Below are 24,375 nucleotides of genomic sequence, written 5' to 3' on the forward strand. Positions count from 1 at the left end.
ATTTTATCTTGCACAAGACGGTACAGGACCTTGATTGGAAGGTTGCTACTCTGTATTTTAGTGTTCAGAAACATGCTAATATTGGCGAGCTAAACTCCTACAGTTGTAAGAAATACGTTAAGATTTCTTATTTTTGTGCACATTCTTCAATCAAGATTTCCCCACATAAAACCCATTTCCAACGGCTTTATGATGTAAGATGATTCAGTGCTTTTAGAAAACTTGGATGTGATACCAAATTCTATAGATATCTAGCATAACTACTCGGTATGATTATACTTCAGGAACTGTTAAATATGAGATAGGAGTAATGATTAGCAAGCCTGGCCTTAAAATGAGCGGGCCCAATTTCAAATCCTGTTTGAGATTTTGCCGAAGCTTTCCCTCAAACCATTGAGAGAAAATGCTGAGTAACTTTCGGTATTGGACCCTGGACTCATTTCGTTGGCAGTATCACCATTTCATTCAGACACTAGATAACCTAACAGTTGATAAAGCATCGTAAAATAACCAATTAAAAAATTATGAGATAATTTTTGCATAATTCTTCTGTGGATTATTACCCTTTCCTTACCGTTTTTATCTTATTCTTCTTTCCTTTTGCAATTTTGGGTGATTTGCTTGCTCTGTGACTACACAAATAATTGGTCCTTCCATCTATGGTAGGATCTTTCTAAATCCTTCCTTGTGCTTTGTAATGTAGTGCTTTTAAAGGTAGCCATTCCTGTGGCACTCTTAGAATATGTTGGTTCCATTTCAATTGATAATTTTTAATATCATGTGTCATTTCTTCAACTTCCCATTGATTGCGCAGATCTTTGCTTTTCATTCTATCTCTTAACGTTACACCACTTAGAAACCGCAAGAATCTCATTTGCAAGCTCTTTATCCTTCATTTATCCTTTTGGAGAAGGATCCAACATTCACTACCATAAAGGAGGCTGGTTTTGAAATTATATTGTGAAATTTAATTTGGATGTATTTCCTCATTTGTTTATCAAAATTTATTTTCAAAAATTAAATTAATTTTGTCATATTTTAATAAATTTTTGTAACAGAAGCATAATAGGTACCGCCAGTTAATATATCTCCTAAAAAAGGTCAATGGAAGTAGCAGTTTGATAAATGAAATTATCGATACCTATTGTTTGAATAATTGAGAACCAAAAATTATTTGTTTGTATGTCACCATGGCAGGGTATTTAAACACTACAAGGTCCAGGGAAAATATTTGCTTAAAAAACTATAATGAATAAGTTTGGAAAAGGCAGTGAATCACGTATTATTGATATATATATATATATATATATATATATATATATATATATATATATATATATATAAACCTGAATTAATTTTGTTAAGTTGGCTATATTAGAATAACAATCGATAATATACTATTTCCAGATAAGAATATGAATCGATATTATCAAATAGGCGGGGGAGCACCTATAATGCATCTAAGCCAAATTTTTCTCTATATCTTTTTATATTTTGGCAGTCATATTTCACAGTTAAAATATTTCCTGCCAAAAAACACATTGCACATTTCTTTGGACATCCATCTTGTATAATTCTTTGCAACAATGAAAATTATTGCATTTGTTCGATTGTTACCGTCTTTTGTTTCTTTCAGTGCCTCAAACGGAAAACTTTGAGAGTTTTATTATCACCTGACACCAATATTACATTTCTACTTCTATTCATTAAAAAAAATATAATCCTCTGAAACCCCACCATGACTTTTGGGACACAGTGTACTTCTGTTCAAACAGGGTCACAAACTGTAATGTTGTTTCTGTATGATCATGCCGAAACACAGAATATGTTGTTTGTTGTTTTCTAATGCCAGGCGTTTGACACTAAAGTCATTTGACCTCTTGCACTCCAATATTTTTCAAAGATATTGTCATGGTCAGCCACTGACACACAGATTTTGAGGTGTTCTGAATCCATTTCTTGATTTGAGTTGCACAATGGACAGTTGGGGGACTGATATATTCCAATTCAATGCAGGTGTTTGGCCAAACAGTCATGGCCTGTTGCCAATCTAAATGCAGCTACAGATGATTTGCGTGGTAAATCAGGAATCAACTGTGGATTATGATGCAGAGAGTTCCATTTTTTCCCTTGAGATTATGTTATCAAATTTTGTTTGTTGAAGTCTAAGTATGTAGAAACACAGAATATAAGAGTACAGTATTAAAAAAAACTTTGCGTACATTTGTGTATCAAATTGCTTCCACTATGCATCTATTTCTAATATTGACGGTTATTCAATTCTCCGTTTGATTGAGAGGGTGAAGTTTGTGTCTTACGAAAGAAGAGACTAAGCAGGGATGACGACTTCATCCTACGAGAGATCTACCGCTGTTAATTCTTAAAGCGAGACTAGAGGTGATACAACAGAAGTCTATGTCCAACATAAACTTGAGTTCAATTTGACTTTTTATCAGTAGTAGGTCTATATGCATACAAATATGATTATATATAGGCTATTTTGAACTTGTGTTTTCGTAACATTTATGTTTTAAGATTCATTAGCACCCCAGACTGCCCTGGTCCACTTTAAACATCGATTAAAACAATAATCACTCTAATATTTAAAATAAAATGCAACATAAATGAACAGCTTGGGGTCCTATACTGCATAAGTACAAGTTCAAAGAGATCAATGCCCTGCCTGCCTGCTCTAGTTTCTATGGTTTGAAGGCATTCATATGTACAACCCCAGCAGGAGGGAGGGAACCTGTCCCACGATGGTGTTCAACGAGTTCTTGTAGCAGTCATGCTGCCACATGCAGTTTGTTCAACAAAACAGAAATTAGAGAAAAATGTAAAATATAATAAAACGATAGATAAAAAGACACGAGTGTTCAGAAGTCTTCGAACAGCTTCTGCTCCATTTCTCCGACAGACGGCGCTGACTTCCAGTCTGCTTCTGGGTAGTCGTCGAAGTTCCTCGTGTCTCCATCGTAACTGACTCGGGGAAGAATTGGGGCCTGCAACCAGCAGACAGGATATCAATCAAGCAGAACACTGAAATAACGGAAGACTGGCAAGAAGGAGGAGAGAGAAAATAGGGGAAGGACACGAGGAAGGAGGAGAAAGAAGATGAGAAGGTTAGTGACGAAGGAGGGGAATATGAAAGTAATGGGAAAAGAAGGGAGACAGTGGAATTCAGAAGATGGAAAAGAAGTTACAAGAAATTCATTGAATTCCCATAATTTCGTGAAAAATTTATGCCGTTCGTGGTTATTATTGTGAGTATGGCTGGATATGTCTCGTGACCAGAATATTGTACGAAATGGAAATATAAAAATTGGGGATTTATCCTTCGAAGAGGTGGAAAAATTCCAATATCTTGGAGCAACAGTAACAAATATAAATGACACTCGGGAGGAAATTAAACGCAGAATAAATATGGGAAATGCCTGTTATTATTCGGTTGAGAAGCTCTTATCATCCAGTCTGCTGTCCAAAAATCTGAAAGTTAGAATTTATAAAACAGTTATATTACCGGTTGTTCTGTATGGTTGTGAAACTTGGACTCTCATTCTGAGAGAGGAACATAGGTTAAGGGTGTTTGAGAATAAGGTGCTTAGGAAAATATTTGGGGCTAAGCGGGATGAAGTTACAGGAGAATGGAGGAAGTTACACAACACAGAACTGCACGCATTGTATTCTTCACCTGACATAATTAGGAACATTAAATCCAGATGTTTGAGATGGGCAGGGCATGTAGTGCGTATGGGCGAATCCAGAAATGCATATAGAGTGTTAGTTGGGAGACCGGAGGGAAAAATACCTTTAGGGAGTCCGAGACGTAGATGGGAGGATAACATTAAAATGGATTTGAGGGAGGTGGGGTATGATGATAGAGACTGGATTAATCTTGCACAGGATAGGGACCGATGGCGGGCTTATGTGAGGGTGGCAATGAACCTTCGGGTTCCTTAAAAGCCATTTGTAAGTAAGTAAGTATGGCTGGAATTGTAAGGGTGTTTGGGATTTGATATTTGTTTTCATTTCTATCTTCATACTTTCTGCATAGATGATCTTCGCAGAATGATCAGTGCTGATGAAGCAGCATTTTCTCTAAGCCGTAAGGGCTCAAAAGTGCTTTTTCCCAGAAAAGGAAAACGTATATACATAGTATTGTAAACCCAGATGAAAAAGACTATCTTACAGTACTCATAAATGAAAATGCAGAAGGGAAATTAACATCACCAATGATATTATAATCATAATATGAAAGGATACGTGCAGACATTTCTACAGAATTTCCTGAACATTGGGTTCTGGTAGAGTCAGCAGTAGTTGGATGAGTTGTGAGACATTCTACGGATATATAACCATTTTTATACCGTAATTTATTCTATAATTTAATACAAAAAGGAAATTCATAATGGTGTTCATCAAAGCTGTTATCTACTGGTGTTCTTTAGTGTCATCTACTGGTAGGACTGATTTAAGGGGTTAGGTACCGGTACAGCTTATAGCAGTAAAATTTTGGAAATATTCAATATTCTTTTCCTCCATTGCTGTATTTTATACAATAATGAAAATTGGCATGTGTAAAACACTGTCCTTCTGCTATATGAAAAAATATTTTTACGATTAAAAAAAATTATTTACTTTTTTTTTTCACTATGCAGTAATGAAGTATTTTCCACATAACTAAAAAACTATCCAACATTCTGTAATGAAATTTTTTGTGTGTATTTATGCATGTTATATCTACAATATGATGCAAGATCACTTCTCTACCTTTGATAGATTGCCTGATAAAAAATAAATTCATTTAAAAAATGGTCAAATATCAGTATTTTCTTCTAACTCAAAATAAAAAAAATGTATATATTATTTATTAAATAATGTAGTTGAAAGAGCATGATATTGTGTACATGATTTAAGCAATAAAATAAAAGAGAGAGAACATGAAAAAGTTAACAAGTTTATGAGTTATGAGGGAAACGCTTCATCACTGCACAGTGAACTACCACCATTATAAATTTTGAAAAAAAAAAATATATATAGGCCTATATATATATATATATATATATATATATATATATATATATATATATAATTCTTTTTAATCGTAAAAATATTTTTTTCATATAGCAGAAGGACAGTGTTTTACAGATACCAATTTTCATTATTGTACAAGATACAGTAATGAAGGAAAAAAATGTTGAATATTTCCAAAAATTTTACTGCTGTAAGCTGTACCTAACCCTTTAAGTGAAGTACCATCTACTGGCGATTATGTATGCAAGTCTTTCCTTATTAGTATGCTAATTTCAAGATATATATATATATATATATATATATATATATATATTTGTTGTTGTTGTTGTTTTCTAATGCCAGGCATTTGACAATAAAGTCATTTGACCTCTTGCACTCCAATATTTTTCAAAGATATTATCATGACCAGCCACTGAAGCACAGATTTTGAGGTGTTCCGAATCCATTTCTTGGTTTGAGTTGCACAATGGGCAGTTAGGGGACTGATATATTCCAATTCTATGCAGGTGTTTGGCCAAACAATCATGACCTGTTGCCAATCTAAATGCAGCTACAGACGATTTTCGTGGTAAATCGGGAATTAACTGTGGATTTTGATCCAGAGAGTTCCATTTTTTCCCTTGGGATTGAGTTATCAAATTTTGTTTGTTGAAGTCTAAGTATGCAGATTTAATAAATCTCTTCACAGAGTAATACGTAGATTTAGTAACAGGTCTGTAAGTAGCAGTGCTGCCCTTCTTTGCTAAAGCATCCGCATTCTCATTTCCCAGGATTCCACAATGGGATGGTATCCATTGGAATACAATTCTTTTATTGAGTGATATTAATTGACAGAGCATTTTAGTTATTTCTGCTGTTTGAGATGAAGGTGTGTGTTTAGAGACGATTGATAGAATAGCTGCTTTGGAGTCTGACAATATATATAAAATACATAATGTATATATAATGTTTTACAAAAGATTATCATGTCGAAGTGTAATTATAGCTTCCAAATAAATAATTTATTTTACTTTAATGCTAAACGAGAATTAGTATTGCTTTTTGAAAGGTAGATTCCTTTTAAAATGCTATTTACTGGTTCCTACCTCTGATTGAGGTTCTGGCTGATATGTATTAGGCCTACATCAATTATCAGTCTGTACATCTCACTTGATGATGTATGTCAGAGGAAGAACAATTGTTTGCATACATCTGAAGTCTGATTAGTGGAATATATAACTAAGCGGGCATGTATGCATTGGAGAGGGAAAAGAACTGGTCACCCTACCACATTATCTCCTGACCTAGTGATCAGTGATGCCTTATTGGTCTTGCTTATGAGGTTCAAACCAGTAGCGGCCGGTGATCAAAATCCTCGGTGAGGCCAGATGCAACTAGTTTAAGTGCCTCCGATAGGAAATGTTTGTTTATGATATTAATTATTATTGTTACTATATTATTAATATCATTATTACTGTATTATTATTATTATTATTATTATTATTATTATTATTATTACTATTATTAGTCTATTATTATTACTATCAATGAAAAATAATAATTTCACTCACCAAATAAGCTGTTATGCTCTGAGTTTCAGTGATTGTTTCAGTGTGATGAAGCATCCCATATTATGTGTTGAAATTCCCCTTTCTTTCTTTTCTTTTTATTTTTTTCCTTTGACAACAACAAACAAGGCCAAGAGAAGTTTAGTTTGCATCACATTACCACATAACCATTTATGTTGCCCATATGAGGATGCAATAGAAACTCACGTTTTAAGATTATGTGTCAGAAAAATTATCAGCGATGTCGTAGGTATCTCGGTAGTCTCTCTCTTTATTTAAAACTTCCTCTCTTTCAGTATTATTTCTTCTCGAAAAAGGACACTCTAACAATGAATTAACTCCACCAGCATTATTTCTCTCATTTGTTTCTGTTTATATTTTCCCAAAATACATAACAACATTGCCCCAGATTCACTACTGTACTACGAAGTACAATAGTAGAACACCCTCGCTTATGTCATAAACTGAGACATAAGGGGAGAGAATCGAGTGGGTCTCTGCCTGCCAAAGAGCTGGAATTTTTTTATTTATGGCCTAGTTAGGAAAACAAGTCACCACTGCTATTCCCACCCCACTCTAACCTTGAGGCCGGCCCATGGATGGGACGAGTGAAACCTGACCAGGCCAGACGAATTGTGCCTCAGCTACAACGTTTTAAGTGTAACCTCAAAGCCCGCGAAAGGACATGAAATACATTAAGCCAGACCCGGCACGAACGATTCTGGCCTCAGGAACAAATTTTACTGCAAAACAGGTCTATTTACATCACAAGCCAGACCCGGCACGAGCGATCCCGGCCTCAGGAATAAATTTTACTGCAAAACAGGTCTATTTACATCACAAGCCAGACCCGGGATGAGTGATCCCGGCCTCAGGAACAAATTTTACTGCAAAACAGGTCTATTTACATCATAAGCCAGACCCGGCATGAGCGATCCCGGCCTCAGGAACAAATTTTACTGCAAAACAGGTCTATTTACATCACAAGCCAGACCCTGGATGAGCGATCCCGGCCTCAGGAACAAATTTTACTGCAAAACAGGTCTATATACATCAAAGTTTTCAAATGCGCGATATAAGCTTAATTCAAATAACTAATACATTATATAAAAACGCAAAATTTTATTTCAGTTAAGCCAAGTGACTGAGGCCCGGCCTCACTTGCCTCAGTCAATCAGCCACCACTGGTTGAAACCTGTGTTCGGACAGTTGACTGAACAACTATTGGCTCCATTATCTTATGTCATTACAGAGAATTGGATTCATTTGGAAATTAATACGACAGTTAAGTACTTTAGAATTAGTATCTGTCTAGTGTACCGTGAGCGTGTTGTGTTATACTACCTTCAGTTTTCTGCCGTACACGTCCTGCCACTCCAGGCCCTTGAACCACCGGTGCCTCTTCACGTCTTCTGCTCCATTCTGCAACAACCCACATCATGTCAGATTCTAAACCTGTACGACAGCCCCGTCTGCTGTGTGTGACAAACATCAATCCTACCTTCATGTTCCCCAGTCTTTTCGTTCTGTCTTGGACTAGCAACTTCTTTATGAGATCTTTGGCTACTGGATCCAGATGCCGCGGCCATTCGATCTTCCCAGCTAAGATCTTTTCATAGATTCCAAATGGGTTGTCGTCAAAAAATGGTGGGTACCCAGCGAGCATTTCGTATATTAGAACACCTGGAAGAAAAAATAAAACAACATCATATTTAAATGAATAGACGATCCCTGATCTGTACTTAAAAAAAAAAGTATCTCTTCCAATTCACCTGAGAAAGTTCTAATACAGTAAATTAAGGTACAGGTCAATCAGTTATTTAATTAAATAACTTAACAGTTCTTGAGTTGTAAATTGAATTATCTAATTGCTATGTATTATATAATTCCATACAGTTTTTAATTAATTCCACATTTCATAGCTACAATGCTGATTTAAGAACTATGGAATAAAATAAATGGAATTAAAAATGGAATAACCATTGCTCCGTTGTGGTTTCCTTTTTGACTATTTTTGAGGGAGTGGAACTTAAGTACTGTAGTTACTGTAGTGTAGAACTAGGATTGCCAACTCTTTCGTATTTTCCGGGATCTCCCGTATTTGCCCCTAATTTTTGACAGATTCCTGGCTCCGTATTTTTCTTCTCTTCGGGCATTTTTCTTCCTTATTTTTGCATTTTATTTAATTTTATTTGGTTATTTTACGACGCTGTATCAACATCTAGATTATTTAGCGTCTGAATGAAATGAAGGTGATAATGCCAGTGAAATGAGTCTGGGGTCCAGCACCGAAAGTTACCCAGCATTTGCTCGTATTGGGTTGAGGGAAAACCCCGGAAAAACCTCAACCAGGTAACTTTCCCCGACTGGGATTCGAACCCGGGCCACCTGGTTTCGCGGCCAGACACGCAGACCGTTACTCCACAGGTGTGGACTTTAGTTATTTGTTGAAGCAATTGGTATCCCTGGTTTCCCATATGGTAAAAGTTTTTCAAACCTCTGTCAGGGATGGGAAAACAACACAACGGAAATTCTAACGCGCGAATTAGTTTTGGTTTGTCCTTTATAATACGAGTATCGGTATTGTATGCAGTTGTCAACTTGTGATTGTGACAACGTTTGCGAGTGTTTATCTGAGAACATGAATTGTGTGTGTAGCCTAATAATATATCGAAAGAGAGAATGGCCGATTTCGTCTACAAGGAAATTAATTAAAGTAAATCTTATTCTTAAAAATTCCTACTTACGAAAATACACGAATAAACAAATAACAGTACTCATGCTCGAGGCCCTGAAAATTTGCCATTTCAGCCTTGAGCCTTCCTCAATTTTAAAACCACGAGCTGCGACTGGCCCAGACTCCAGGAACTTTTAGATATACATCTAATCAAATCAAAACTGCGAACTACAGTCGATTTCAAATGTAATGCGAGATAAAATCTGTCTTAAAATACTCTCAATATAAGCCTGCTGTCGAAGTCTAGAATAAAATTGTTTATTTAGTACATGAATCGAATGTCTACCGCTGTGGATTGGGACAGTTATCTGGTTGTATTTTTTTTTTTTTTTCGGGTTTTCACTCAACCAATTGAAGCAGAATGCTGGGTAACTTTCGCATTCGACCTCGGACTCATTTCGCCATCATTATTCCACATATCATCATCATCATCATCATCATCATCATCATCATTAGGGCTAGGATTTTGTTGACCTATAAATCATTAAAAAATGTCCTAAAAACAATGCATTTATGAACTAAAAATCTTTCAAAAATGTCCTTAAAATGCCCTAAAAATTTATCTTACATAATTGGCTTAGTAGGGATATTAATATTTAGACTAGTAATTAAATTAAAATCTAGTACCAACATTCAAGTTTATTTAATTTTACATAATTTTTCTAAGTAGTACACTTTAATTAATTATTTTACCTGATGTAGTTCCAGGTAGTCCATCACAAGGCCACTCTTATCGCAACTAGCAGGTATAGAGGAGTCTATACTGAAGGTGTGGTTGGACTGATCCATTACGTGGGGGGTGTACTACGTTAAAATGACAATATTTGTGTAGAAAAACGATTAAATAATATACAAAATAATGGGTAATAATTAAAAAATATGTAGAGAAAATATCAAAGGAAATAAATGATATTTTACATTAATGATGGGGATTTATGACCAAAATTAAAAGAAAATAACCCAAAAATGGCTGACTAAAACAAAAAATGCTCTTATAATTTGTAAGAGGTAAAAAAATGCAAAAAAATGTCCTAACAAATATGTTTTAAAACACTCAGTTTATCACATAACATATACTGTAAATACTAAAGCAGCAATGTTTCTGGCTTACTAGAAAAAAGATGCAATTTCATCAAAATCCTAGCCCTAATCATCATCATCATCATCATCATCATCATCATCATCATCATAGCCCGGATTAAGTTCACAGTACGGCATGCCATACTTGTATAAGAGCCCAGCCGTTCGGCTACCCAATCATTCACAGAATAGGAGTGGTAAGCCTCAGACTGCAATGCAAACCTTCGGGTCCCTCCTTCGTACAAGAGGAGGTGGGGGAACTGAACCAAATAATTTGTCAATGTTATATGTGAAATTTTTTCGATTCCTTAAGTCTTCCGTATTTTCTTAATAAAAAGTTGGCAACCCTGTGTAGAACTCACCCAGTGCCCACCAGTCGACAGCCTTGTTGTGTCCTTTGGACTGGATTATTTCGGGTGCCAGGTATTCCGGAGTACCGCATAATGTCCATGTCCTTGAAAAGAATACACAGATAGAAATAAATATACAGAAAAACCTCTATAAGATGCGCCTGCTTATTACTCGATCTTGTGTAATACGCTTTTTTCGTCCAATCCCTGCACATTTAATATATAACGCCTTTATAAAATACCCCGTTTGTTCAATTCAATTCAATTCAATTTATTTGGCCATTAGACATACAGTTTTAGGCTTCGTCAGAATACATTGAAAAACATATAAATACATTTTTAAAAACACTAATAAAAGAGACAGTAAAATTTAAGTAATACAATGAAAACATGAAATAATTTGAAACTTTTAAATTAAAGAAAACTAACTAAATTGCAATTAAACTTATTTATTAAAATACAATTTCATATACATTTGTGTTGAAAAACTCAGCAACAGAATAAAAAGGATTATTTAATAACCAATATTGTAAAATCTAGTTTTGAAACTATTGGTTGGTAATTTATAATATTGACTGGGGAGCTTATTATATAATTTCATCCCCATAATTAAAAAGTATGTGTTGCTCTTGTGTAATCTACAATATGGAATATTAATTTGTTCACTATTTCTAATTTCATGATCATGTATATTGGCCACTAATGAGTAATTGTCGATATTTTGTCGAGTGTAAAGTACTAGATCATATATATATATATATATATATTATGATTGTTAAAATCCGTGATTGTCTGAAAAGTGACCGACAATGTTCCAGATAGTTTGATTTACATAAAAACTCTAATGGCTTTCTTTTATAAAATCAAGACGCTTCCAATTTTGGTTCCATTTCTCCAGAAAATTAGGGCACATCGGATTATCGACTGAAAGAAAGAAAAGTAGGCACATCTTAAATAATTTTGAGAAACACAAGTCGTTAATTTCTTTAGCAAATATAAAACTCTTGATAGCTTTGTGCATATGTATTCGATGTGCTTATCCCATATTAAACTGGAATCTATAAAAAGTCCTAGAAATTTTGTGTAGTTGAGTCTGTTGTCCTTATTTATTAGATAATTTAGGCTGAAAGTTATGTTGATAGTTTTTTATTGATTAAGCAAGAAACCATTAGATTCAAACCATAAAGCCATCTGTGATAGAGTGTCGTTGTTGAGAGCATGTAATTGATTTAGAGCAGAGGAAGAACATAGGAAAGTCCCGCGCTCAAGTCCCACCATAATACGCTGTTTTTATGGAATATTTTAGATGTAATTTTCAGCAATGTACTGTAACAGTAATGAAACATTTTGGCCATTTAACTCATTGATGCCATTACCTTAAAAGTACTGGTATTCGACTCTTTACCTGCGCACTTAAACCTTCATACTTCATACCTTAGTATACCCCACCCTCTTCTTACGCTCTCTTATTCGAATCTTTACCTGCGCGCTTAAAGCCTACATACAGTTACAATACTCCATCCTCTTGCTAACCCTCTCTCTCTCAAACAATATTTCCTCACTCGGCCGTAATAAAATTCTGGAAATTTTTGCTGATCAATTTGTTGTCCTTTAGTCTTTAGTGTATTGAGTAACTGTATGGGAACTGGCAGCAGCAACAGATATTGGGTTTTAGCGAATAATAATAATAATAATAATAATAATAATAATAATAATAATAACAATAATAATAATAATAATAATAATAATAATAATAATAACTAACAATAACAATAATAATGATAGTAATAATACAATAATAATAATAATAATAATAATAATAATAATAACTAACAATAATAACAATAACAATAATAATGATAGTAATAATACAATAATAATAATAATAATAATAATAATAATAATAATAATAATAATAATAATAATAATATAATAATAGCAATAATAATAACAATAACAACAATAATAATAATAGTAACAGCAACAGCAATAATAATAATAATAATAATAATAATAATAATAATAACTAACAATAATAACAATAATAATGATAGTAATAATACAATAATAATAATAATATAATAATAGCAATAATAATAACAATAACAACAACAATAATAATAGTAACAGCAACAACAACAATAATAATAATAATAATAATAATAATAACAATAACAACAACAATAATAATAGTAACAGCAACAGCAATAATAATAATAATAATAATAATAATAATAATAATAATAACTAACAATAATAACAATAACAATAATAATGATAGTAATAATACAATAATAATAATAATAATAATAATAATAATAATAATAATAATAGCAACAATAATAACAGTAATAATAACAATACAAATAATAATAACAATGATACTAATAATAATAACAGTAACAATATTTATTTATTTATTTAATGTGCTGTACAACAGCCAGAGGCCAATAACAGTTTAGCACATGAAAATCTCACAACAAAAACATTAACAATGATGGAAATTACAGTAAAAGTGCATAGGAATGATTATTAAAATAATGACAATTAAAAATAATGACAATTAAAAATGAAAAGATGGAATCATATAAATTTATTTAATACAAATGATATGAAATATGACGAGAACAATATTAGAATATATATCTAAACAAAAGATATATATTAATAACAACTGACATAAAATTTCAAAAAGTATATACTACACATTAAATGGATCCAAGTCAGAATAATAATAATAATAATAATAATAATAATAATAATAATAATAATAATAAAAATAATAATAAGTTTTTTGAAATCTACTGTAAGTTACCGTAGGTAATTAATAATACTGTGTGTTATGCCAACCTGTCTGTGAGCTTCTTGGCGAAGCCGAAGTCTGTGATCTTGAGATGTCCGTCCCTGTCCAGCAGGAGGTTTTCTGGCTTGAGGTCACGGTACACCACTGACTGTGCATGAAGGTATTCCAGCGCCAGAACGATCTCTGCCGTGTAGAAATTCGCTGTAAACACACATATCCCATTAGTTACGATGTGGAATTAATTTCTCTACGGGGACACTAATGATGGATGAGGTGCTAAGTAAGATTAATAGCTATACTGAAAACCATATACAGTAGGTAGCTATATATATAAGTAGAAGTAAATCCCGAAAAGACTAAGTATATGATTATGTCTCGTGACCAGAATATTGTACGAAATGGAAATATAAAAATTGGAGATTTATCCTTCGAAGAGGTGGAAAAATTCAAATATCTTGGAGCAACAGTAACAAATATAAATGACTCTCAGGAGGAAATTAAACGCAGAATAAATATGGGAAATGCCTGTTATTATTCGGTTGAGAAGCTCTTATCATCCAGTCTGCTGTCCAAAAATCTGAAAGTTAGAATTTATAAAACAGTTATATTACCAGTTCTTCTGTATGGTTGTGAAACTTGGACTCCCACTTTGAGAGAGGAACAGAGATTGAGGATGTTTGAGAATAAGGTACTTAGGAAAATATTTGGGGCTAAGCAGGATGAAGTTACAGGAGAATGGAGAAAGTTACACAACACAGAACTGCACGCATTGTATTCTTCACCTAACATAATTAGGAACTTAAAATCCAGACGTTTGAGATGGGCAGGGCATGTAGCACGTATGGGCGAATCCAGAAATGCATATAGAGTGTTAGTTGGGAGACCGGAGGGGAAAAGACCTTTGGGGAAGCCGAGACGTAGATGGGAGGATAATATTAAAATGGATTTGAGGGAGGTGGGGTATGATGATAGAGACTGGATTAATCTTGCACAGGATAGGGACCGCTGGCGGGCTTATGTGAGGTCGGCAATGAACCTTCGGGTTCCTTAAAAGCCATTTGTAAGTAAGTAAGCTATATATATATTATTTATTTATATATATATATATATATATATATATATATATATATATATATAATGCACATTGGTGGAGGACTATTTTAGACCTCAAGCAAATTTTTAATGATAAAAACAGAAATCGTAAATTTGACCGAAAAGATAAAAATTCACCTCAGTGTACTTACTTACTCAGTGTACCCTTAAATAATAGGCCTATATATTTTTCAATATCAAAAATAGAGTTCTTACATTGTTTTCTTCGGTAGTACTACTCAATTATTACTTTTTAAAAATTTAAAGTCTAGGAGGGGGGGTACTGTCCCTTCGCCTAAACGACGCCTCTGTACTGAGTAACAATTAAGTATTTTAAAATAATAATTCCACGTGGAGAAAATAATTTTGTGACAATTTTGAAAAAAAAAGAAAATCCTTCTTGTATTACTAATTATACTGGTAGAGTCGGAAAGTACCGGAACTTTGGGTGGCAACGCCATGCTCCATAGGCAACTTCTCTGTCTTTTCCGTGCGGTATGTGACCTGCTCTCCAGGCGTATAGGCTCAGTGTGACTGCGCATGAGAATGGGGAAGACAATCGAAATACAGTGCAGCTCTCAGCTTCTTTTAGTGAAGATGTTTATACAGTGCAGCTTTTCGCTTCGTTTCGTGAAGACGTGTAGGTATATGTGGTAAAATGAGCTTGAAAGAGGAGAGAGGTAACACTAAATTTTGTGTTAAACTCTGTGAAACATATACTGAGACTTTGCCACTCATGCGCCAAGTGTATGGAGAAGAAGTAATCTATCGGACCCGAGTGTATGAGTGGCACAAGCGCTTCACAAGTGGCCGTCTTTCAACGGATGATGATCCAAGTTCAGGAAGACCCAGATCGGCAAGAACGGAAGAAATGATAGCTCGAGCTGCACAAGAATTCAGACGAGACCGCAGACAGTCAATAGATGATGTGGCTACTTTGTTGGGCATTTCGCAGTCCATTCTCCACAATGATTTGAAAATGCAACGTGTGTGTGAGCACATGTTACACATGTTCGTACTGAGTCTATACGCCTGGAGAGTAGGTCATATACCACACGGACAAGGCAGAGAAGTTGCCTATGGAGCATGGCGTTGCCACCCGAAGTTCCGATACTTTCCGACTCTACTAGTATAAGGATATGCAACTTCGAAAAGGATACATGTCGAATTGTTTAGCTTATCGGTTTTTTTCACTGATATGTAGGCCTACTCTCATTACATCTAGACTTTTGTGCGAAAAAGGCGCCCAACTTGCATCAGTATACACTGCTGTCAGATCGGAATTTTGCTATTGCAAAAAGAAAGATAAAATGGGAAGATAGACTGTTTAGTCATCAACAATGTATCAATCTCTTCAAAAGTTCAAATGCCACGAATAAATTTGACATAATGCAAGTAAATAAAGAAGAGATAATATACTTAAAAATGGTCTCACCTTAACTTTAAAGTAAAACCACTTTCTGTGAGAAGCTATGGAAAACAAGTACTGCTACCAAAGGATCAGAAAGTAACATTTCAGTTATCCTCGTTTTAAGAATTTGTATTTACCCTAGAAAAAAAGCAGATGAAGTGATTGCAAAATATGACACAGATAATGATATTATGGCAGAAATTTTCAGTCTTTCAAAAGTGAAAGTTTGTTGAGCTCCACTACCTACAATACAGACTAGCCATCATACAATGACAAAGTACCGATCAACCAACAAAAAATAGTAGACATAGCAAAAGTGGAAAAGTACATATCTTCAGAATTAAAAAAGTTTTACCAGAAAATTCTGTAATGGCCGTCTACGGCAACCAATGACATGCCAAAAAAGGGCTTCTGATTGATTTTTTTGTATGTTATTTTTCTTGAAATATGCATTATCATATAATATTTGTCAATTAATATATGTTTTTTTTTTTTTGTATATTATACTTTGTTTTAACAATTTTTGTTTTTAAATTCTTGCTTATTTATAAAAACAATGTCCGTGCATTTCAAAAGGGGCACATCTCTAAAATAAAAAGCCAAAAAAAATCATACGATAATAACTAGAATATATTTTTTTCTTTCATATTATACTGTGTTTTGACCCTAAATTCTAACTGTAAAGTTTTGTTGTTGTGGGTACAATGGTTTAAAATTAAATCAGGTTTTTTTTTAATTCCTGAACATTTTTACTTGTCAGAGATGTGCCCTTTTCGAAATTGCACATTCAATTTGTTAGAGACTACGGGAAGTTTTCTTCCCCCCAACCAATGCTTGTGCATTGCTTATTCCAGCCAGGGATGGTGGTCTGTGCAACGAACTTGGAAATATTATGTAGACCAATACTTTCAGACATTATTATGGTACCAGTACTACATTATCACATATTATTGAATAGTTTATTTTGTATAAAACAAAACATTTTTCATCCTTTATACTCCTATTATGCTCTTCAGCAGTATAGAGAGGTCTATGTTACGTATTGATGACAGAGGATTTGTAGTTGAAATGACATTTCTCATTACAATTCATACATGTATGTTTTATTTTTGTAATATATCTAATGACCAAAATATAACACGGAAGTCATAATTTTCTTGTTTTTTGACATTTAATAGTCTTTATTAAAAACGAATGTGTACAACCTTAAGTCATTTTTTTATTTTGTTCTAGAGGCCCGCCTCGGGACCTTGCAGAGTGAGTATAACTGTGCAATACTGGTGGAATAATGATGATAATGATGAGGGGAAATGGGAGAACCCCGAGAAAAACCCCTGGCACCCACTTTGTTCACCACAAATTCCTTCGTTACCTAGACAGGGATAGAACCTGGGTCGCCACAGTGGAAGGCAGATGACAAGGAACAGGATAAAAGATGAATGATAAAATGTATATCAGTAGAATAAAATTATAAAAATTAGCAAAGCCAATAAGCTAAGAAAAAATACATAATAAGAGGAACGTTTTTAGATTTAAAATTTTCATCACTAGCTAATAAATCCTAGCAATGATTTATTTTCTATTCAGATCTTGATAATAACACGAACAAGACAGATCACTAGAGCAGTGCAAAGGGAGCAGTTTTTCGACACAACGGCAACAGGGCAAGGGTTGTAAATTCACCTTGTGTACCCGCAGAGGTCTGACTCTGCGGTACACAGGATAGCTGCAAGCAGTAGGTACAGCTTAGTAAAGCAAACGTCAGTACTGAAGGAACATGAGAACAGTTCGGTTCTAGTATTACGATGCCTAAGGGGGAGAAAATTCGTTCGGCGAAGTTTAAGTGACTTATTTCCGAATATGGTGATATTTTTGTTGTTGCAGCGAAGATAAACTATTCTGCAAATTGTGTAAAATATTAGTTTCAATAAATAGAGCATGTAATATTCTAAGACATGTAAATAGGGATGTACACAAACGTGCCCTCATGAAGTTGAAAAAAAAAGGCGAAAAATGTGAGCAGGGTCATAGTTCTTCATCCGTGTTCCATGAAGAAATGTGTGATGCGTTTTGTTAAGCATTCAAGAAGATATGTCCTGGTGTATCTCTTCCTCCTTCTCCTATACTTACTCGATGGGATTCCTGATTGAAGGCCTGCATTTATTACCGTAAATATTTCGACCAGGTCCAGAATGTTATTCAATCATTTGATGTGAAAGATGCATTTGCAATACCACTAGTCCAACGTCTGTTGATTCAAGCATAAAACAACAATTGGAATACATTGAATCGAATTACGGGTTTATTCATGATTGCATAACAGCTTTAGAAAAGTCTGGTACAAAACTGGTTGGTCAGTTTTTCCTATTGCGAAATATCTGGAAGAAAGTGACTCAAGTAGATGATAAAATTGTTAAAATAATATCTGCGAAAATAACAAATATGTTGAAAAAAATGGTGGATATTATAAACTTTGCAAGATTAGTGATAGTATTTCTGGAGATAAGGATTCCTTTGAAGAACTAACAGAAGTTGAAAAAAAATGTTGTACCGGTACAGGATTTTACGTATGCCCCAGTTGTTTCAACAGACGTAGAAAGAAGCTTCTCCACATATAAGACCATGCAATCAGATAGACGAAAATCGTTTTCTGTTAATAACTTACAAATGTCATTTGTTGTGCATTGTAACAATATTTGGAAGAAAAGTGATAACGTATAACATGTGCATTAATAACTCACACTCACTGTAAGGAAAAGAAAAAGACAAAAAACAATTGTTCAAGTGCTTTTGCGAATAGAATATCATGAACCCGTTACAAATAAACAGTGATTTTGTTTGCGTTCTGTATGAAATCACACATGTAAAGTATACATTATTTGTTTAGGATGAAATGGTTAATTAGATTTGCAATTTTGATATCTTATTAAAGTATCTGTAGAAAATTAATTGCAGAAACGTTAGGGAACTGTGTCATTTCTATTGTGTCGTCTGTACGTCAACACATCGTGTACATGACCGTCGCTTGTACACAGGGAACACGCCAAGTAACGTCGCAACCCTTGCTATGATGCCATTCTGTCTGTCATGTGCTCCGTCTGCACCGCTCTACAGATCACTTTTGTCTGTGGCCGTGAACTTCATATGTTTACAACCGTTGCTAAGCAACAGCAATGAACAGTTGAAGAGCTGTTCGACAGCGACATCTAGCGACCTTGGAAGCACACAGCATTGGTCTGCCATCTACTGGATTCAGCCGGAACTATTTCCGCTGGAGTCGTGTATCGACCACAGATTATCCTTATAAAAGGATTTGATAACTTGCCATGCTGCGTTTGTGCAAGTATGGCTCAACTAGTTGCCCAAACTGGTTCTGCTGAGGGAAATGAGCCACATGACTGTAAAACTCTGCGGTTTATAGCTAAAAGAGCCGGAATAAGATATTTTTAATTATCGCCACCTACTTCTATGAATTAGGTTGTTGAACTTGTTTCAGCTGCACAACAATCTCTTCCGTGGTGTGTTTATGTTACTCACTCCATTACCTGCATTTCAGATTGTTCAGAATATCTTTCTTCGTTAATTTATACTGGAGAGTTCTTTACAATTTTGTTGGTATGTGTCTGTTCTTTTATATTTCCAATTCAAATATTTCAAGGTCCTATCTGATATCTGCATTTGTAATTTTTTCTTGTTTTGTATAACATACAAGACCTCATCTATGCCGCTGCAATTATTTTATTGTAGCGGTATTATAATATACAGAGTGGATGATAATCTCTGCACCAAAATGACTGGTAATATCATGAGGAGAGGTTTGAAAAATCTAAACAAGTTTTTCCTCTAACTTGTTCACCCTTTTAGACAAAATCGTTATATTTCTATTAAGAATTTGGCAACATCACGACTGCTACAATAACTCTAAGCAATCGCGGCCTACACTCCTTACCTTCCTCTCCCCTTCTGCTGTACTTGGTTATACGCAATGTGCGCATTCCCATAGAAGTTGTCACGTAGCATTTTCAATTGTTAGCTTTCATATTTTCAAATCTTACTGTTACAATTTTGTGATACACGTGCTTATTATTGCAGGAAAAAGAAATTTGAGTGAGGATAGGGTGACCAGACGTCCTCTTTTGTCCGGACATATCCTCCTTTTCAGGCCGTTGTCCGGGGTCCGGGTGGATTTAAAAAAAATAAGAAACATTCTCCTTTCCGTAACTTGTTTGCCTGATATTTTTAAATTATCTGATTTGAAGCCTTTTTCAAATAATTTGCCTGTAGGTGGCAGCAACATCGACGGAATATACTCCTTGTCAACGATTATAATTCATAATTCTCTTTGTTCCTCCTTGTTATGGTCGTTGCTCACAGGTAGCTAGAAAATCGATGGTTGAGTATAATTTGAAGATTTTTTTTTTTTTAGCAAACCCAAGTTACTGCAAGAAATTGGATCTTCAGAAAAACATCTGCAACAATATTAAATATGGAGGGTATGGGGAAATATTCATGTCTTGATTAACCTACTTTAAATTTGTACATCTGAAACACATTATAAAGTAATATTAAATTCACATTTGTACTGTCTTTTTACGTATTTTTATAATAATTACAGTGCCTTTGACTTTCAAATGTAGTTAACCGTAAAATCATTTTATATTATTAAGTTTTATCATAAGTATGCTGTAATAAAATAGATTTTGACATCATTTTAAGTACAATAAATAGATCTAAATAGATATTTTCTGTCCTTTTTAATAATAAATTATAGTTCCCATGACTTTCGTATGTAGCTAACTGTAAAATCATTATTATTAAGTTTTTTCATAATTATTTTATAATAAAATAGATATTAACTTACTTTTAAGTATGATATAAGCCTAAATCTGTACTGTAAATATTTTGTAATACAATAAATATTGACGTAATTTAAAGTGTAATATAGGCCTAAGGCTAAATCTAAGTACATATTATTTTCTGTCCTCTTCTTTCGAACAATATCCTCCTTTTTTAAGCTTTGTGTCCTCTTTTTTATCGATGTGAATCTGACCACCCTAAGTGAGGAACAGTCAGTTATTGTCGGGTGACAGAAGGTATAAGATCTGTTAACTAGAATACCTAAATTCAGTAAACCATTGAAAATTAAATTCATGCTTACATTAGTGAATTTGGTGCCCATGTGTTTTCAACCGATGGAACAGTTTTGTTATGTAAGGTTTGTGAAAAGACAGTTAATCACGGAAAAAAAAAAGTATTTTATAAGTCAACATGTGTCACTTACGAAGTAAATATGTGAGTTATGTTGATATAATTTAAATTTATTGCTAAAATATATTTTGCCTTTTTAAAAATTTATAATGCCTTTTTCAAAGATTATTGTGCCTTTTTTTAAAGTTTTTATTGCCTTTTTTGCCTGCCTATTTTAACTGTTATAAATACCTAAACATCTGGGCTCTAGTCCTAAGATACCGATATATAAAAACAATGAAGAAATAACTTAATCAGTGGACCATGTTTAGAAAATAGCAGGCTTTGACAATTTGTAAATCAAAAGAACATCAGACTGGGACTTCACACCTCCAATGTTCATCTTCAGGACAATATAGTAAGATCTTAAGGATCACGTATTCTGATCATTATTTGAGTGTAAATGGATCCGTGTTGATGAATTCTGTCTCACCTGCATAATACAAATCTTGTGAGGTCAACAATGAAGCATTTCATTGTCATGATGTGAACAGTTATCAGCTTATCATGGAAGAAAATAAAGACAGGGACAGAATTTGTACAAAAGGAGAAACAAAATGGATCCATCAGTGCTGCAATGACGCCCTGCTGGGGTTTCCAACAAAAAGACACTTCAGTGCAAAACAGGGCTAAGTTAGCAAAATATACAACGCAGTAGGCACCAAAACTGTGTTATTGGGGAGTAATGTAGCATGATAATGATGACGATGACGTCACTATTATTTACACGGAGAAGATAAATAGTGACAAATAATTATAAAAAATAATAATAAGAGGAAGCATCACGCCACGAAGTATGAAACAAGAATGAAAGAAAATTAACGTAAGGAAGAGAGACGAGGTAAAAAGGAATGAAAAGAGAAGAAGAAGGGTGGAAATAAGTAGAAAGATAATAATAATAATAATAATAATAATAATAATAATAATAATAATAATAATGATTTATTTAACTTGGCAGAGTTAAGAGTAAAATAAAGGAGAAGGAAACAAATAAGGGTCAAGAGGGAAAAGAGAAAAGAAATAAAAAATTGAACATAACAATAAAAGCAGAAAAGACACAGGATAAACGAAAACGAAAAGAAAGAAGAGGAGAAGAAATGAAAAAAATGAGAAGAAAGGAGGTAAGAGAAGGAAGGACAGCAGAAGAAACGGATGGAAAGAATGGGAGAAACAAGACAAGGAGGAGGGAAAAGAGGGAGGTAAATAAGAAGTATGGAGAAAGGGAATTAAAAGGAGAATAATAAAAATGTTATTATAAGAGAAGAAAACGAGAATAAATAAGGAAAGAAAAAATCGACAGGCGCATCACTTCACTATGTACAACTATATGAGGGTATGATCACCTGTCGACAGGTGAACAATTTATTCTCCTTGTATTCCCCTTCTTTCTGCTTATATTTCCGTTGTTGTTCTTGTATTGTCTTTATTCTCCTTGTTTTCCCTGTTTCTCTTTGTATTCCCCCTGCTCTTCTCAACTTCCTCTTGTTCTCCACGTTTTCCTCCTAGTTATTCATGTTTTTCCCTAGTTCTCCATGTCTCTTCCTTGTTCTCTTTGCCTTCCCCTTATTCTCCCTGTATTCTCCTCGTCTTATATTCCCCTTTTCTCCTTATCTTCCCCTTATTCTTCTTGTGTTCACATTGTTCTCCATGTCTCCCCCTTGTTCTGCTTGCCTTTTCTTTGCTCTCCTGGTATCCCTCTTGTTCTTCTTGTATTCTCTCTGCTCTGCTTGTGTTCCCCTGATTTTCTCATGTTCCCCTTGTTCTTCACGTTCCCCCTTGTTCTCTATGTATTCCCCTCGTTACCCTTGTATTACACTCGTTCTCCTTGTACTTCTCTTATCAATATTAATTATCTTGTTCTCCTTGTATTACCCCCTGCTCTCCTCAACTTCCTCTAGTTTTCCACGTTTCCCCCCTTGTTCTTCATGTTTTTCCCTAGTTCTCCATGTCTTTCCCTTGTTCTCTTTGCCTTCCCCTTATTCTCCCTGTATTCTCCTCGTCTTATATTCCCCTTTTCTCCTTATCTTCCCCTTATTCTTCTTGTGTTCACATTGTTCTCCATGTACTTCCCTTGTTCTTCATGTATTCCCCTCGTTATCCCTGTATTATACTTGTTCTCCTTGTATTCCTCTTATCCTCTCAGTATTAACCTTGTTCTCCTTTTATTCCTCTTGTTTTCCTTGTATTCCTTCTACTCTCCTTGTGTACTCCTGCTCTCATCGTGTTCCCCTTGTTCTCCACGTTCCCCCTTGTTCTCCTTGTCTTTCCCTTATTCTCCATGTCTTTCCCTTATACTCCTCTCTTATGTTCCCCCTTTCTCCTTATCTTCTCCTTGTTCTCTATGTCTTTTCTTCGTTCTCCTCGTATCCCCTTGTTCTTCTAATATCCCCCTCGTTTCCCTCGTACTCCTCTATTTCTCCTTGTCTTGTCGTTCCCGACGACGAGAGGGATTTGCAGTTTCTTCTCGACGGTCAATTTCCAAACTACATCCCCATACCTAAACGACATTTCATACAAGTTGAGAGGATTCGAAGGCATTTCTTTCCCCTTCTACTTGTCCTGAGTCCGTCAGTGACAGACTGGTAGCTGTTACCTCTTATACCTGCACCACCCAAGCTGTACACACTAGCAAATAAATTATTAAAAAAAGTACATTAGTGAATATAAAATACAGTGACACAGATGTTTGACAATTACATGTTAGAGTATATTTTTGTGTAGTTCTTACAATATTTGCAACTAATATAATTAATTACATTTAGGAATGTCAGTTTGTATTATGAAGTCAGAGGGAGCGACACAGTGTAGATTGTCCCATTGTGTATGCTGTGGAGTAGCAACTAGCGGTGGAGAAAACATTTATCTTCTGTTGTCAATAGCTTTTAATGTGCCAGTTACTATAAACAGCAACAAAATTCAATATAAATGCTTAGTATAGACTTTCGAAATATAGAGTACCGGTAAACACTTTCAGAAATAAAATTTGTCACTAGTGGTAGAAAGTCAATTAGCCGCACGTTTGTGAGATGGACAGTAGCATCTTCCCCTTCACTGTTGGTAGGGAGTGTGAGTAG

At 34.4% G+C, this 24,375-nt stretch overlaps 1 protein-coding gene across 1 annotated transcript in view; it reads right to left on the reverse strand.

Annotated features, from left to right (window-relative positions):
- Positions 1-2,154: 2,154 nt before the first annotated feature.
- Pka-C3 (Protein kinase, cAMP-dependent, catalytic subunit 3) overlaps positions 2,155-24,375 on the reverse strand; it is a 30,494-nt gene continuing 8,273 nt past the window's right edge. Inside the window, exons 3-7 of the mRNA XM_069836118.1 lie at positions 13,599-13,752; positions 10,761-10,852; positions 8,083-8,264; positions 7,926-8,003; positions 2,155-3,002 (exon numbers count right to left, since the gene is read on the reverse strand). Of these exons, the coding sequence (XP_069692219.1) occupies positions 2,877-3,002; positions 7,926-8,003; positions 8,083-8,264; positions 10,761-10,852; positions 13,599-13,752 (632 nt within the window). The 3' untranslated portion in view covers positions 2,155-2,876. The remainder of the gene's footprint in view (positions 3,003-7,925; positions 8,004-8,082; positions 8,265-10,760; positions 10,853-13,598; positions 13,753-24,375) is intronic.

This window comes from Periplaneta americana, chromosome 9 (assembly GCF_040183065.1).
Source record: "Periplaneta americana isolate PAMFEO1 chromosome 9, P.americana_PAMFEO1_priV1, whole genome shotgun sequence".
Classification (NCBI taxonomy): domain Eukaryota; kingdom Metazoa; phylum Arthropoda; class Insecta; order Blattodea; family Blattidae; genus Periplaneta; species Periplaneta americana.